The sequence below is a fragment of the Fragaria vesca genome, unplaced genomic scaffold, assembly GCF_000184155.1.
Source record: "Fragaria vesca subsp. vesca unplaced genomic scaffold, FraVesHawaii_1.0 scf0513070, whole genome shotgun sequence".
Classification (NCBI taxonomy): Eukaryota; Viridiplantae; Streptophyta; class Magnoliopsida; order Rosales; family Rosaceae; genus Fragaria; species Fragaria vesca.
In genome coordinates this window covers 139,833-157,252 of record NW_004443442.1, presented here as the reverse complement: position 1 = coordinate 157,252, position 17,420 = coordinate 139,833, and the positions used below count along the sequence as shown (strand labels likewise).

General features: G+C 37.8%; 2 protein-coding genes and 1 non-coding gene across 3 annotated transcripts in view; 1 reads left to right on the top strand and 2 right to left on the bottom strand.

Moving 5' to 3' along the window:
- Nucleotides 1-2,890, top strand: part of LOC101310079 — a 6,480-nt gene extending 3,590 nt beyond the window's left edge. Inside the window, exons 6-7 of the mRNA XM_004309764.1 lie at nt 1,177-1,221; nt 2,529-2,890. Of these exons, the coding sequence (XP_004309812.1) occupies nt 1,177-1,221; nt 2,529-2,688 (205 nt within the window). The 3' untranslated portion in view covers nt 2,689-2,890. The remainder of the gene's footprint in view (nt 1-1,176; nt 1,222-2,528) is intronic.
- Nucleotides 2,891-5,833: 2,943 nt separating this feature from the next.
- On the bottom strand, nt 5,834-8,313 carry LOC101309789 (probable fructokinase-2-like). The gene is made up of 4 exons (XM_004309763.1): nt 7,870-8,313; nt 6,676-7,008; nt 6,223-6,339; nt 5,834-6,123 (listed from the first exon to the last, which is right to left on the bottom strand). The coding sequence occupies exons 1-4, from the start codon at nt 8,260-8,262 to the stop codon at nt 5,995-5,997; spliced, it is 972 nt and encodes a 323-aa protein (XP_004309811.1). The 5' UTR covers nt 8,263-8,313; the 3' UTR covers nt 5,834-5,994.
- A 764-nt stretch (nt 8,314-9,077) lies between these two features.
- Nucleotides 9,078-10,556, bottom strand: LOC101310371. The gene is made up of 2 exons (XR_185493.1): nt 9,523-10,556; nt 9,078-9,272 (listed from the first exon to the last, which is right to left on the bottom strand). It is a non-coding gene; the product is annotated as an uncharacterized LOC101310371 (transcript).
- Between the last annotated feature and the right edge of the window lie 6,864 nt (nt 10,557-17,420).

The window sequence follows — 17,420 nt, the reverse complement described above, 5'->3', positions numbered from 1 at the left end:
TAATTTTTTTAATTTTTATAACAAACGAAATTTCCTTTAAAAGAAGAGTAGATGTCCTTTTCCTTCGGAAAGAAACATAAGTTCTATCAACCCAAAGTAAAATGAAATTTTTATTGAATCCTTAAAGTACAATACTGTGGACAAGAAGTCTAAATTTACATCCACCTCACTGTTTTTTTTTTCTTTCTCCACATCTCTACCGATTCCTTACTCCATCACTTAACATTTTGTTTTAAAAATTTCAACTGCACACTTTATCTCTTCTCTATCTCCTCTATCTCTGCTCCCTCCATACTCCATAGTCCATGCTAAAACTTTTCTTCTTATTGAAGAACTGTCGTATCAATCATTGCAAACAAATGAATCATTTCATACTTCTCAAGCTGAAAAGAAGTGTGAAAATCCGTAATGATTGTTTCATACTGTCTATCCTTGTGAAATGACCCCCATCCTGCAACAATACCACATCCTTGCTCCTACAATTGTTGAAGATACTCCCAACACCATAAATTCCATCAGCGATATCCTCCAGCCCACCATTCTTCATTTTCCTTCTTTCCATCATCCAAGAACTCCTCAATCTCTTGGTCATTCAAGTTTCTTTTGAACCCCAAGTCCCAGCACACTGGAAATTGAGCTGAGTTGCTAACCTTGGAAAGTAGAATTTCAAGGGTTGATCCTCTAACCAAGAGTCTTCCCAAAACCTCACCCTTTTTCCATAGCCTACAACTGATTTATGGCAGAGGGAAAATTTGCTTGTTCCGGCTGAAATATCCTTCCAAGGACTTCTACTTGATCCACTCCAATCTGGCTTTGTGTCCTAACCATTCACATCATATCCATATTTACTCCTTATCAAAACATGATCAACTCAACGGAGCTAAATCCAGAAATTTAGTTTTGTGGGCTTAGTTCCTGTTTGTAAACACTTACCCTGTTAATATTATCACCCGAAATGTCTTACAATGTCGAATTTCTGCTGCCCTGCAACAAGGAAAAACACCGTGTTTCACAAGCTGCAAGTGAGAAAACCAATTTTTTCTGATTCTCAAAGATGTTTATGAGGAATTACATATTAATGTTCCTATTTTGAGCACATATACATTATTTATAGTTGTGCATCATATTATTGAACTTAGAGATATAGGTTTGATCTGAAATGTGTGTGACTTGCAGGAATGGAACCCCCAATAAACAATCTGAACTAGAAGAACTCTTGAGGTGAACACTCCCTGTATTCTTGAACCCCTCCCGTGTTGTTTTGTAATTATTTGTAAAAAAGACCAAATAAACTTTATGAAGGAAAGATGATGATGGTCTGTGGTGCATTTGTATCTGCCGCTCCTAATAGTGCTTTGGTGGTAACCTCGACCCATAATCCAAGGACTCCGTAGAGAATCAGGATTCAGAGCTAATGTATCTTTCTTTTGTCTGTGTTTCTCTCTTTGTTATCTGGAGGTTATGCCTATATGCCTAGTCTGCTTCATTTCATTACTTTGATCCTTCTCCTGTTTTTCTTTTTAAGGTGTTTTAGTTCATTAGAAATTTTAGCAAATGCATTGTGCTCTATTTATACTTGATATTTATTTCAATAAAAGTTTGTTTGTTTACCATATTGACAATGGCTGTGAGTCTTAACTCTTGGGCTTTATATATGGTGTATGAGAATTTAGTTTTCAGACTATAGTGTTGAGTGATCCCAATAAAATCTTGGTGTACTAAGATCTATTTCTGGTGCGATTTCAGGATTCTTATATATATTCTTCTTCAGTTTCACACCTATTAACCCAACTACACGTAAATCACTTTTACACTTTACTATCAGCAGACCTAAAACTGGAATTATACAAGGATCTACTTAGAGGTTTGCAAGTTTCACCAAGTTCTATAAGGAGTCCTATTAGTGAATAAGACTAGTCTTTTGGATTCTTGTGTATCCTTGTACTGAGCGATCAGCTCTTGCATCATAAAGTACAATTTTATCTGCTATTTACTAGTCACTTAAAGCTCCTATTATTCATTCTAGTTTAACCAGTCTTTGGTCTTCATTTATCCCCCCCATGTTTATTACCTAGTCAGAAAAATTACATCAGTCAATATATCGTTGTCTGGCTCAGTGAAATGTCTAGGAAGTGATGCTTTCTATGTCATTTGTCTGGCACAGATTATCTGGTGTAGTCTTGTTAACAGCATCACATGTTAAATAATGTCTGGTTCAGGGGCAAAAGTTTCCACCAAATTTTCAATGATAGGTTTCAGCTCATTGTCTGCCAGTTTGTTTGTGCCTCGACACTTAGTTGGCTGCTTACCATGCATATGTACTTCTGTCAAATAGAACATTTAGAATAATTGGGAAAGGGGTTCAATAGGGACTAGTCCAAAAAATTGGACAGAGAAAATTTGTACCAAAAAATCATGGTAAATAAAACAAATTGTACAGAAGTTTTGGACGACCTCATATCATATAAATCACCATACTGAAAACTATGATATCCTAACTCACATTTGCTTTTGTTAATGGTTGATAGTTTCTCAGTGCCTTATGGTTTAAGCATGAGAGGGAGCAAAGAAGAATGGGCAGAGGCATTTTTGGCTCATCTGCAGGAGAAGTGGGAAAGATGCAAGAATGCATGGAAGTCTTTGCGCCTGGAGGTTAGTGAATTAAATCCACAGGCCATTGTGTTGTAAATGATCTCTTCATGGTCATCTCACATCCTTGAAGATGTAAGTTGGTAAGGAAAATTGACTGACAGGGTACTTGTGTAATTATATATATTGTCTAAGAAACTCCTAGGAAATTGCTAGAAAGGAGTTTGATGAAGAAGATTAGTTGACACGATGAAATAACATGTTCAATAAAAAACAATTGAATAGTGGAATCCATTGAAACAGAGTTAAACTTAGTATTGGAAATTTGTCATGCAAGATCCATTGCTTGCCGTAATTATGCTTCACAGTGAGATTGGACTAACATGTGGATTGGAGACTAGCAAATCCTCTTTCGATTATGCCTTCGGTTTCTTAACTGGGGGTTGTGGTAAATCAATTATAAATATTATGGTGGATGTAAAGGGTAGATTAGATTTTTCTTTACTTTTTTCGGTACCATTCGAAGCATGCTACAAAATTATGAATTTATTTCGTCAGATGAATTGCAGACATGGAAATCCAGCATCATTGCGTATCTGCAGGATCTTTTAGATTATGGGTTAGGCTTTCACGTAGTCATTGAAATAGTTCTGATTCTAGTGTAATTCAAAAGTAGGAATCCTGGATTGAAGCTAAAATTGGCAGCCACAATCTACATACCACTAAATTTGAAGAAACTACTTTTTGCTTTAGAGCTACAAAAATGACCTTTTCTTGAATTGATGCATTCCTCCAAATATGTTCGCTCCAACAGATTCTCTATAATTTTATCTAAAATGGGAAAATGAGTGAAAATCAAATTCCTCGTAAATGCAACAAACTCTATAATTTTAGAGAAATATTTGGAGAATGGCGATGAAATCTCTAAAATAAAGACTGTTGGAGTTCTAGAAGAAAAAATGTTTTAAAGCATTGATTTTTGTTTCTCTATAATAGAGAAATTATAGAGAAGTTGTTGGAGATGCTCTTAATTAGAGTGGTGGAGCGGCGTTACCCTATTATGCTATGAGATATTTTTTTGTTACCAAAGTATTTTGTGATTCTTTACAACAGATGTGTGCCACCTTTGGTGGGGAAGCCAAGGTGATAACCGGAAGATTTATTGTTTGGCATGAAAGAAGCTTTGCCAACGAAGAGAAGTGGTGGTCTAGACTTGTTTGCGCACAATCAAGCATTGCTTTCTAGACAGTGATGGCGCCTCTTGCAGTCTCCTAATTCATTGGTTGGACATTTGTTTAAGGCTCGCTATTATCCTGAGGATTCTCTCTAACAGCACCCGTGGCGATTGTACCACCGGCATGTTGGCATGTTGGAGGAATATTTATGAGGCTAGGGAGGTTTTATTTGGTGGCTTACAGTGGCAGATTGGTAGAGGCGCTAATGTTAGGATTTGAGATGACCCATGGCTGCCAAGACCATTGTTTCAACCAGTTTTGAGGCAGAGTTTTGAGATGTCACAAGTTTCAAATTTGAGTTCCGAATAATGAAGCAGGTCATCATTGTTTGGACCCGTTTGAGCAAGACTGCAAGAGAGTGGTAGAGGACCGGCTGATTTTGCATTTTGATGGCAGAGGGGTTTAGGGTTTCCCAGCTTCTCCATCAACTGGCTACGTATTCTTTTTGGAAATCGATCTGGAGTGTCAGAATGCATATTTGGAGTTTGTTCTTCAATTTTACCCACAACTATTGTTTGTGGGTGGAGGTTGTTGCTTGTGTGATTCAGGAGATGAGTCCATCGCTCATATTACTAGTGATTGTAGTTTTGCTTGTGATCTGATCGGTAGCATTCCACAACTTGGAGGTTGGAGCTGTTGTATCCAGAGCTAGCAGAAAAGGTTCAGCTCAGGATTGGTCAGCTCTATGTCATCATCAGAAGTTATCGAAGCAGAACTTTGATCTTCTGTTGTTGCCTGTATGGATGGTCTGGAAGGAAAGGAACAATGGTGTTTGGTCGAATAAATTTCTCAATGTATTGTTATTTCAGTCCTTTGCTTACTTTCAGGCATTTAAGGTCGCACAGCCCCGTCCGTGTTCTGCCTATTAAACACAAGTGGAGTTGGTCGTCTCCTCCCGTTAAAGAGCAATTCTGATGCAGCTTTCTCTAAGTTGGGTGTCGTAGTGCGAAATAGCACTGGTATGATAGTGGCAGGGGCATGTGGTTTCGACAGTCATGCACACTGCTGCGATTATGGAGGCAATTGCTCTTAGGTCTGCTCGTATGTTACTATGTTAGTTGAGGAGTTCCACTTTGATGGAATCTTGTTTGAGTGAGATTGCTTGGTAGTGGCGAATGCGGTTCAGAATGTTGGATGAATGGATTTGTCTGAGCTTGGAAGGGTGGTGGAGGATATTAGAGTGCGCAGCTAGCCTCTTTTCCTCATTCATCATTGTGATCTATAGGTAGAGATGCTAATATCACTACGAATAGGCTTGCAAAAGCTGCTTTTACTTCTGGTTTCAATTTTTTCCTTCTGAGGAGAATGTCCCTACTAATTTCACCTCTAATAAGATTGTCGTCTCTTTCTCTCAAAAAGACCATATAGAGGCAAAAAAATCATAACCAGTCACACGAAAAAATGAATAGGGTAGTTATCTTATTACCTCTTTGCTTCAATTCTTTCTTGAAATCGAAGTTCCAAAGTTAAACTTGATTGCATATGATGTATGTCAACCAATGTTTTAAAAGGCTAAGGTGTAGCCGAGACAATTTTGAGAGAGCCTTAATAAGGCGTAAGGCGTAAGGCGTAAGCCTTGCAACGTAATTTTTTTAAATGTAAATTGATTGCATAAGTATTAAGGGATGTGAAATCCACACACCCTAAATTAAAATCTGCACACTCTCTTCTCTTTTTTGGTTAACACATTCCCAAAAGACAAAGTTTAAGTCACTAAAGACAAAGTTTAAGTTACCAAATAAGAAAAAATGGAGTGTGAATTTTAATTTAGGGTGTGTGAATTTCACATCTCTAAAGAAAATGGACACGTGTCCGGGCGTGGGGTTGAGCCTCCTAGCTAGGCTGGGTTCCAAACCCCTTTTCAAAAAGAAAATGGACACATGTCATGTGGGGTGGGTGGGGATGAAAGTGGGAAAATAAGATGGGAAGCAAATTTGTATCCAAACAATTACTCCTCATTTGATATAAACAGACTAAACAGAACCAAAATGACTTTAAACTACAAAAATAAAGCCAAAAATTAACATTTATTCTCTGATGCAAGGGGTAAGTTTACTGTCAACACACGCAAAGAGAGAAGAATTACTGAGCTTGGACAACACTCCCACAACAAAAACAAAGAAGCTTGAAACGAAAGTCCTAGAAAGTTGGATGAACAACATGAATGAATCTATGCCCCTTTGATTAGGGCGAGGGCTTCAGACTCATTGGGAAGTGCAGGAATTGCTCCCTTCTTGGTTGTTGTAATTGCTCCACATGCATTTGCAAATTTGAGTACTTCCCTCAACCTTGGCTCATCCTGCAAATAATACAAAGAAATCCATCTACCCTTTAAATACATTATGAACATAGAGATAACTAGGTGATACTCCACCTATCTAGCTACTACTTGACTTACATCAAGAATGGATTGGTCATCAACAATTTTCACGAGCAGAGCACCCACAAATGAATCACCAGCACCAGTAGTATCTACCGCAGTTACATGGAAAGCTTCAACACATCCACGGAAATTCTGTGTTTGATTATCAGCAAAAAGAAATGAGTCAGAATTATGCTTCTCTACTCTTGACTTCAGTGTAAAATATGTCGAGTATAATGCTAAATTTTCTCCCTTTTATTTTTTTTTAATAACTGTTATTGAAAACTTATATGCACTCTTGATTATTGTTTGGTTTTTATAATCAATGACTATTAAGATTGGGGCCCTATCCAACCTCCTTTCTCCGCAACTGCAAGCAACAGAAAATCATGACAACAAACTACCAACCGTCCTAAATGAATGAATGCAAGCAAGCAACTGAAAGTCAGAATTACTCAAAAGCACATTGGTATGCAAAGTAGTGCTGACCTTAGTGTAGTATCTGCAACCATGCTCACCAAGAGTGACAAGGAGGAGCTTCAAGTTAGAGTGCCATAGAGTCAGTGCATTTTCATCATCAATCTTGGGATTTCCTGTGAGGAACTCAAGCTCCACATCGCTGACCTTGATCACGTCTGCCTTTTCCCAGATACTCATTATCTGCTCGCATGCCTCCTCAGGTGAGGGCCACAGTGGTAGCCGGAGGTTCGGGTCATAGGAGAGCAAGGCACCTGCTTCTTTGGCAACCTCCATTGCCTTTAGATGTGCTGACCTGCATGGCTCCACGATCAAACTTATTGATCCATAGTGGAAAACTTTGGCCTGCAAAATAATACACAGACAACAACATTTGTGTCAAGAAAGAAAAAACAAAGAATCTTTGAAGAACAGGTGAACAACCCGCAACGTTTTGCCAATTATATTCATTTGACTCTTGTAAACAGGTTAAACTTTATGGGCCCACGGCAAGTATGCTTGGTAAGGCTGGAGGAGTACATTGTACTATCAGTTTGCAATAAAAATAACTGCGCATCTGACCAACATGCATATCACAAACAACTATCATTTAGAAAATACAAGGAAAAAAAAACCGTTCAACCACTAGCCTTGCAAAGAAAAAGTCCAAGCACTGAAACATGCTCTGTAATGTAGACATGTGAATGAATTTAACAAATAGAAAACATGTTATGTTTGTCATGATTTGGTGGGTAGGCGTGCGAGCAGGTCAAAGTGAAACCTAACCTGTTTTTCAGATGATCGGATGGCAACAAAACTGTCTCTTTTTTAAATGTTCTATTTTCACTAAATCCACGTCCCATAGCCCACAGGCCACAGCAAAACAAAAACAATCTCAGTCTCTGTTCCTATACAATATCTCAAACTCCCAGATCCACAAGGGGCGGGACCTACCACCCAGCAGCACCATACAATCATAGAATAACAACATATATTTTTTTTTTCGGCAACATCATCATCATCATGAAATTCGGAAACAAAAACAGAAATGAAAAATATAAAATAAAGATCCATCCACCAATAATCATGAAAACAGATAAAATGAGTTATGAGTAAAAAGTAAACGAAGGATCGCGTGGTTTGGTGTGTAATAATGAAGACTAGTATTCAGATCTAGTATCGGGAGCAACGACTGACGTGTGCGTAAAGTCAGCGAACCAAACTTACCGATCTGATGAGCTCGAAATTGAGCTCTTCAGGCTTCAGCAGCATATCGGCGCTGGGGTTCCGATAAAACATGAACTCGCGCTCTCCGTCGGCGCGTAGGGTCACGAAGGCCAGAGCGGTGCGTGCGCCTTGGTCGAACAGGATCCCTTCACCGGAGACGTCGTTCTCCTTCAAGATTCCGGCCAGCATGTGCCCGAACTCGTCGTCACCGAGTTTGCCGATGAAGGCGGCGTGTCCGCCGAGCCGAGCCACCGCGATCGCCACGTTGGCGGGGGCGCCACCAGGGGCCTTCAAGAACCCCGGAGCTTCCGCCAGCGAGACGCCCGAGGCCGTCGGCACGAAGTCGATCAGCATCTCGCCGAAACTAACGATCAGACCCTTGTCGTTGGCCATTATCAGTCCACAGAGAAGAAGAAGAAGAAGAAGAAGAAGAAGGAGAAACAAAGAATGGGATTTATAAAGATCTCAGGGATCTGATCACTTGGGCATGCAGTATTTATAGGAAGAGGACTATCCCTACTCCTCTCACTCGATAATTATCGCTAGCCTCAAATGTAATTATCTTTTTTACTTTCTTACACAACCCCAAATACCAGCCCTTTTGACTTGCCATTGAAGTCGGGTGAATTTGTATTTTAGATCAATGAGGGCTTATGGTCTGGTTTTGTGAGACGTGAGATTTGATATTAATTTTAACACAATTTATTGGTCATTAGATTTAAAAAGATTTAATGATCTAGATCAATTTAAATATAACGTCAAATTCAATAAATTTTCTAATTTCATAACAAATCAAACTAAAAAAAAAAAAAGAGAAATCCAGAAGCTAAAATCTCAAACCCTTCCGAAAAGGGCAACAATGTCAGTAATTCTCTTAACAAATATACCAATCACGCTTCTTTGGCTATAGATAAGAAAAGGAACTAGCTAATATGCTTTGATTGACATTTTGATACTTGGTGCACAATCAAACGTTATTATAACTATTAAATTATCATAACGCACAAGGAATAAAAAAGAGAGTTAATTATCGTATATGCTTTATCTTGTTTAATAATGCCAATAATTAGACGTGTTCATTAGCCCCATCGGGAGCTTGCTTCATCATCAGAATCACGGCTCCTATCACCTTGAGAATCCGATTCACCAATTGATAGTTGTCATCCTTCACAACCATCGCTTAGCGATAGCTATGAATCTCTTTTAATTCTACTTCCATCCCCTGAGATTCGTGCAGAAAAGAAATCACTAGCAGGAATCTAGATTTTGGTGATCAGGTATTTTAGGCTTCTCTGATGCCGTAGTCTTTTTAATGACTGAATTGAGATTCTTCCAATAAACAACAATCTTGCTCCATTTCCTTGCTAGTAATACCAATTCCTGTAAGTTTCAGCCTTCATTTTCTGTAAAAAAACTAAACAAGCTTCAGGGAAAAAAGACAAAAGAAAAAAAAGGCATGCATAAAGCAACAATCATAAAGAACTATAACGTTTTAGAGAAATATAAGTTGTGCGGAGCATGAATGCAGATAAGTAGAACAAAGAATTCAACTGCAATGTATTTGCAATTGTAATTCACGCCAGATGAGAAACATTATTTAGACTAGTGCGATTTTATGCACTTCCCCAATAGAGTGCAATTTTATGCACTTACCCAGATAACTAGTGGTTCAGCTCCCCAAGTCACAAGCGCCAGAGAGCACACCAAAGCTCACATCTACTGCTAATTCTGCCTTTGATCTTCGCGCTGACAGGTTGGGTCCATCTTATTGGCCGTTACTGATTCCTACTTCTCTGTTCCTCTGCAGCTTCAACCCCTCTTCTGGTTCTCATTTTTCAGAGAACGATTTGACACATCTCAAACTGGGTTTTATCTTCAGATATCACCATATTCACTCAAATTTCTGAAACCACACCATATTTGGTAGTATGAGGATCATACGAAGTATAGGTATATTGGATCAATTGATCTCAATCAGCTAGAACCTGGCTGTGTCACTCTTCAAACCCAATACTCCTTAATTCATCATGAACCTTATCATCCCACCTTTCATGTTTAGCAAAAGCATTGGGTAACAGGGCACATTCCATTTCTCGCTCTCTCATTATTCAAGAGTCCTTGTCTAATTCTCTCAACCATCCTCTCATTCCCATGAATTTTGAAAGCATCAAGTACCTGCTCATCTAACACAACCAGAAGCTTCCACATGCAATTCTTAAAAAGCCTCTGCTTCCTCCAAGAGCCCAGCTCGACCATACATATCGACCAAACAAGCATCATTCTGTGTTTCAAGGAGATTCCAGTGAACTTTCTTCATAGCATTGAAGAACATCAACAGTTGCTTTACCAGGTTTGCATCACTGCATGCTGTTAACAACCCAAGGAAGATTTCAGTATCAGGAGAAACCCCACTGCCTAGTTCGGGAAAAGAGCAGTATGGTCAACTCATGGCCATACAGCTTATTGTTGTGACCAAATGATATATTTGCACTACAGGGTCTTAAAAAGGGAAAGACCCGCACACAAATGTCCACCACACTTGACGTTCATGTTGATCAAGGCATCTCCAATTGTTACTCACCCTGAGATATGGCAGTGTACTGATAAAGGAATGCACCTGCTGGTCTGAACTCAAGGAACAAACAGAAGAACATGACGTTGACAATTGTAGCATCATTCGGCTCAGCTTCCCACCCTGCACCAGTTGTTGGAATAGTGTCATTGCCTCCTCAAATAAACCTCTGTGCATAACCACCCCACCATACTAGTCCAAGAAACCACATCTCTCTTGGGCATATTGACAAACATGTATCTTGAAGACCCACCTATATGTCAATTGATCAAGCATATCAAAGAAAACCCAATAAAACTCTATCTGGAAAATGCAAAGTTAATCTTCCCTGCTCAGCCTTACTCAAGCCTGGATACCACCTGGAGCTTCATTTTCAGTGAAAAATGCATACCCATCAACTAAGAAAAAAATTTCTAAAAAAACCCAACAAACTTAGATTGCTTTTGCAACTCTGACTAGAGGATCCAAGAAAAAACAACTAAAGGATCCAAGAAAAAACAGCCGGAATGAAACAAAACATAGTAAAGTGGGAGATAAGAGTATCAGCCAAAACTACACATACTTTTTTTTTCTTGGACATGTTAAAAGTTCAAAGACTGATAGTTCACATGATGATCTTGACCTACCCATTGGGATAGGCACAGATTGTAAAGAGCAACACTAAGAACCACACAATTGAGATAATAGATGAAACAGCCACCACCACAATTAGTGATAATTCAAACATGAGCACCTTTGTACCAATATTCAATAGACCCAAACTAGGAAACATGCCTGCGCGTTGGGGCGGAGCTCTCTTAATCTTCGTCTTACAATGCCGTGTTAGTGTTGATTATTTTGTTGAACTGTTGGGATTTGTGTTTTAGAACTGAATAGCTATAGTAAATAACATGCTTTTGTCTGTGAAAAGAAAAAAAAAAAAAAAGGTCTTCATAGTTACTGATTGAGGTTGAAACAACACTAATACAAAAAGAAACCGGATAGCACCACAGATTGATCCAATAACCTTCTTTCAGACAGAAACCACAACATAACCTGAGTCAGCATAGATATACTAACTACAAATGCGCTAAAGATATTAAAAAAGAAAAACAAACCAAAACCTGATCAAGAAAAGAAAGATAACTTACAATAATCTCTCATCATGATCAACTAATTGGCTTCAACATCAATAATCATAATCTACTTCTATTTGTAACAAAAATCATCATCCTAATCTACTTCTATTTGTTTTAACGAGATCACGCATTCAGCTCCTAGGTTTACGATTCAAAGTAAGGTCCAGCTTAGTTCTGTTTTGGTTGCAGCCAAAACTGACACCTGATAAATATAACTTTTAGAAACAAAAGGTTAAGGCAAATGGACCCTAAATTGGCAATACATTTTCCAGTATGTAATGAAATATCAGTTAAAGCAACAGTAGAGATGAACACACAATACTATAATAGCCAAGGCAAACATGTGTACCAACATATAAACCAACACTAGAATTGATGATAAATTAGTTATCCAAACTGTGATGAAGGAAACGGAAGTTCAAATAGGTAAATTTTGCATTGACACATAGTTCTAAATGGCCAGGAAGAGTCGACAGAGTAGTTGTCCAGGCCACAAAACTTGCCTCATCTGAATCACCAAGAATTGGAAAAGCCACCAGAACTTCAGGATCAGAAACATCCTGTGTTTCGCCGGAGATGTCAAATATGATAGGAAACACTTCAACCATTCTATAAGTCCCATCATTAATAGGGGAACAAACAGAAAAAAGAATGAGCAGGACAACCGGTTTCATAGTTTTACCAATTGACTTAACTCGGCAATTTATCATAAATATCTCATAACAATGAACAGAACTCGATTACAGCAGACAAATAAAGATTAAAAAAAAAAATCAATTCAGGCAATGGATACATCAAATAACCAGAGAAGTAAACCTTGTAGGAATGAGCCCTTTTGAAGCTGCCTATAGTCACAAGCCTAGAGCTCCTATAGATCTCATTCCCATGACAGTGGAACATAGGCCCTCACAGTCAGCCAGTTAGTTTGCAAATCATATCATGAGTTTCATGCTGAGATTAACGTAGGATTAATGAAAGCAATGAGCGATATAAGATGGCTGGTGATCCGCACTGAGCCTTCAAGGAGTTTTCAGTGGCAGACTTTGTAATGGTTCGGGTTCGACCTGAGCGTTTTTCTAAAGGCCCTAAGTTGCAAGTTCGCAGCATTAGACCTTCTAAAATATTGCAAAGGGCTGGAACCAATGTATGTGTAGAGCTCCCACTTAATTTGGAGGACCTGCTTCCCTATAAAGAACCTGTGGTGCCCTCACTGCCATTTTCTTCTGAGTTCTCACCTTTCACTCCACCTCTACCCCGTCCCAATGCTCCCAAGAGAGATTTGGTTGAAAACACAGTGGATGAGCAAGTAGTTTCAACAAGACAAGGTGGCTACCAGAAGTATTTAATTAAATGGAAGGACAGACCAGACTCTGACAACTCTTAGGTAACTAAGGAGGAGCTGTGGCGCATTGATACAGATTTCTTGGGAAGATACTACAGCTTTGTCTCACAGGAGGCGAGCTCTTCTCAGCTTGCAAGAATTGACCTATCAAGGTTTATGAGCGAAAAAAATGGAAAAAGAGAGCACCTAATCATTCCCTTTCCATATGGTTTGAAGTGGCGAACCTGTGAAGCGAAGGCATTGAAGCTTAGAATTGGCCCAGCAAGATAAAGAGGTGCGTATGCCAGATAAAAAAGGTATGCAATAAAGGCAAACTTGTCACTCTGGACACCTCTCTCCTAAGCACATTCATAACATACAACCAGAAAACCTTGAGATGAAAGTTATAAATTGAAGAATTCAGCACTAACATTGGACTTCACCTCAGTGTAAGTTTGCTAACCTGTAAAAGATGGTAACAAGTTTTCCAGGCTCTACTGATATTGCAACGCAAAATATGTTTCAGCAATCACCAACTAATAATTATCAGCAATTAGTAGATAACAACCTTACAAGATCATCTGTATACAAGAAGAATTCTACATGAACTTGGAATAACCATGATTAATGTGTATATATCATGATTATATACGGATGCAATATAATTATAAGCAGATAAGCAGAAAAGCAGAAATAGATAAGAAGAAAAGTTGCTCCAAATTTAGTAAAGTCAGACAGTCTGCAATATAAATACATAATTATATAGTTTTAGATAATAATGAGAAAATAATAAAATGCTACTCCAAATTTATTCGAACAAACCTTTACAAAAAGCAAATTCACGGAAGCCATTGACAGCATAATATGATGCTTCCAGACAGAAAGAAATACAGGAAGTCAGAGAAATTCCATCTCCTGACGAGAAAAGTACTATTACAACTGTAAAACATACCAGGCTCCATGCAGATACAATAGGTACGTCAAGGAAATCAAAAGCCAACAATGGACATCCCTTTGGCTTTCAAATGAACATATGACCTCAGCAAATGAGCTATTGACGTAAATATTGCAAAAACAATGGTAAGAACAGGTAAATTTCCTCGGAAGTTTCTCCATTAAGCATTGGACGCGTCCTGGGAAAAACAAAAGGGTATATACGAAAGATAATATTTGTTTAGTGTTTTTACACATTTAGTACGTGATTGATGGTATGCATGTAACTGTGATGCGGTACATAACATATGCACACGAGACATTATAAGCAAATGCTGTGATGCAAGCCTTTATTGACAATGCAGACATTGAAACCACAAAATATGCTAATGAAATCTGTGATTTGATCAAAGTTGTTTCTGTTCCATTTTGTTTTCTGCTTCTTTCGTAATAATTGTGAAAATTTGGCCTATTTATTAATCATTAGTTTGTTTTTTAGTTTCATCTCTTTTCATGGTGCACAAGCATGGTTCTACTTGACCAATTCACAAGATTGTTCATGACACTTGGATGCACTTGATGTCTCTGTTGATTGGTTCTTCATTTTCAACACCCAAAGAACGTAATATTGTTCTATTCTTATGCCTATTGTAAAGAATTTTCAATATGATCATATTCTAGTCTACACAACCCAATTCCCTATTTGGTTATATGATATAAATCATATAATCATGCCCAACTGACATGGACTTGACAAGAATTACAGAATGCTATCACAGGAATAGTTCATAGACAGCTAACCGTATAAAGTCGGTAACCATTCATCTCCTGACGGACAAAATACACAAGACTGTGTGGCCGAGTTGATCCACTGGTCAGGCACATCAGATGACTTTTGTAGAGTGGGCTTGATCAATAGGGACAAAAGGGGCAAACCCTTCAATCTCAAAGTTGTTTGAACCGAACATAATTGAAATTTAAACCAAACAGATTCATCATAAGGATATCTTTTGAAATCAAGGTTCTCAATTAAAGACATAATGTTCTCAATCTACACCTATTCAGCTTCCTGAGAATCTACTCTGAATCCTAAACCTCAGGTAGTGCATGAGTGGGGCTTGGGAAAAAAAAAATGCAAACAAACAGGGAACTTCTCACTAAGTATGAAGTATAATTCTCAAGCACAAAAACCAATCTTTTAAACTCTAATCAATCAGAAAAAGAAATGAAGATAAACATGACTTGAAAACCAATTAGCCAGACTAAATCCAGAATTCATTTCTCACCTGGAATTGAAAGAATGGGAGAAGCTTTAGAAATCTGGCTTGAAAATCACAGCTACCAAATCTCTATGTCACAAAAAACAGTCTCGATCCAAATTCGGTACCCATATCTCAAATTGCCAAAATTCGGAAACCCAAAACCAAAAAAACTCAAATTCACCATGAAAAAAGAAAACCGAATGATAACTCGTAACCAGTATTGAAATCAAACAAAGAATCACCCAGACTGCTATGCTAATTCACCGGATATGAACAACAGAAAAGGCATTGCACATTAATAAGAGGATGGTGAAAAACAGGAAACAAGATCGAAGCAATTGAGCTATCTTTAGTTTCCAGCCAGCTCCAGTTATCTCTCCAATTTTGTCTTCGGGTGGCACTGGAGAGCAAAAGAAGAAAGAAACGAAAGCCCGTCCCCCTTGTAGCGTAGTGGATGGTGCTATATGCAACATCTGCTGGCTCGTGGGTTCAACTGGCATCAAAATATTTTAAAAAAAATAAAGAAACGAAAATCAGATTGAAACTCAGATTAAGCAAACTTGAAAATTAAATCAAGAAGATGAAAGCAAGTTTTCTTTCTTTGAAGCCACTACATAATCGATATAGTTTTCACTTTATTTCAGTACATTGCAGTTTGTTTATAAATGCAATTATTCCATTCTAAATCAAAAAAAGAAAAGAAAAAAGGAAGACATTGCAGGTAAAGACTAATTTTGCCTGAAAAATTACCCAAAAATGAAACCGCCAATTGAACTCAGCATAAACCAAAAGGTCCAATCAATCAAAGATCATAACGGAGAATAAGAAAATTGAGAGAAAAGAGCAAAAATGGTTTCCCAGACGTCCAGAAAGAACGAATTAACTACCGTCCAAAGCCAAAACAGACCAAATCCTGTCCTTGTCCTCCTCACCGCAACTATATTGATTGATCCTGTAATGCACATAAAAAATAGCACTATATGAAAACCCAGAATGATAGATCACCGTATGAAAATTCAGCATGAAAAAAGATCACCATATGGAATTAGTTAGAAGATACGATTCTTTCACTTAGTATAGAAGTGGAGTTGGGAGTTGATAAAACTGTTAAAAATACCAAATCCAAATATTAAAAATTTCCTCAATTTGCAAAACGAAACATTTTTAAATTTACATGGATCCAAATATAAAAACTTTCCACAATTTGCAAAATGAAAAACTTTTAAATATACATGGAGGAACTATGGTACATGCAATCAGGTACTATTTTTAGAGCATGATGAGTGAAAAAAAAAATGACATTCTCTACTCCCCTGTGTTTTAGTTCTGTCCATTTCCAGCTCCAGTTGTGTAAGTTTTGAGCGGCTAGTTTTCAGTTCATGGACCTAAACCTATGTTAGTACAGTACAATAGTATTGCATTAAGTAGACAATTTTAGCAACGATATACATGAAGATGATGTACAAGGGATTTATATTCACCTATTTTTCGCATACAACTTTTGCAAGCAACCTCATGATTTTGTCTAAGCGTCTGTACCTTTAAAAATGTACGCTTATGAGGATAATTGATGAAGTCAAATGATATGATTACAACATGCAATCTTCAGATATAACTCTAGCCTCTAGAAAACAGAGATATAGGGGAATCCCAAATCATTTATAAGCAAGAAGCCTTCCGCTGAAATCGGCACAACATTGTATTATCTTTAGTCAAATATATAGTTCAATCTAAACTAACTCGAAATTACTATGAAAACGATAAACACACCCAAAAAAAAAAAACAACAGGACAAGGATTTTTCAGAATTGTGAGTAAAAGAAGTACCACAGCAAACAAAAACATCATCAAAACAGATCAACAGGACAAAATTCCCCATCATAGAAAGAAAGAGAGAGACTTACGGTTGCTTCATTCTGGCAATAACTACATGAAAGATATAAACTCAGCAAGTCATGCAAGGTTGCACCTGAACACATAAAGCTCACAAAAACACAAAGCTGTAAGTCAATACACAAAGCACCCAATTTATCAGTATCAAAAACAAAACCTTCACAAAAGAACCAAGCCATAAGTCACAGACAAAAGAGTCTAACAAAAGCAAAATCTAAAATAACAAAAATGGCAATTAAGTTTCTCATTTTGCAACTATAACAATTCATGTTGCCCGCCATAACGACCATGAGAAGATGATGTTCCCAAGAATCCGAATTGTGGTAAGCTCAAATCTTAGAACAACTACAAAAGAAAGCTATTCACAGCGATGTGAAATCGAAACAAATCCATCAATAGTTGAAATCTGGAAACCGCGAGGTAGAAGATGAAGTGATTCATCATCTGCCAAC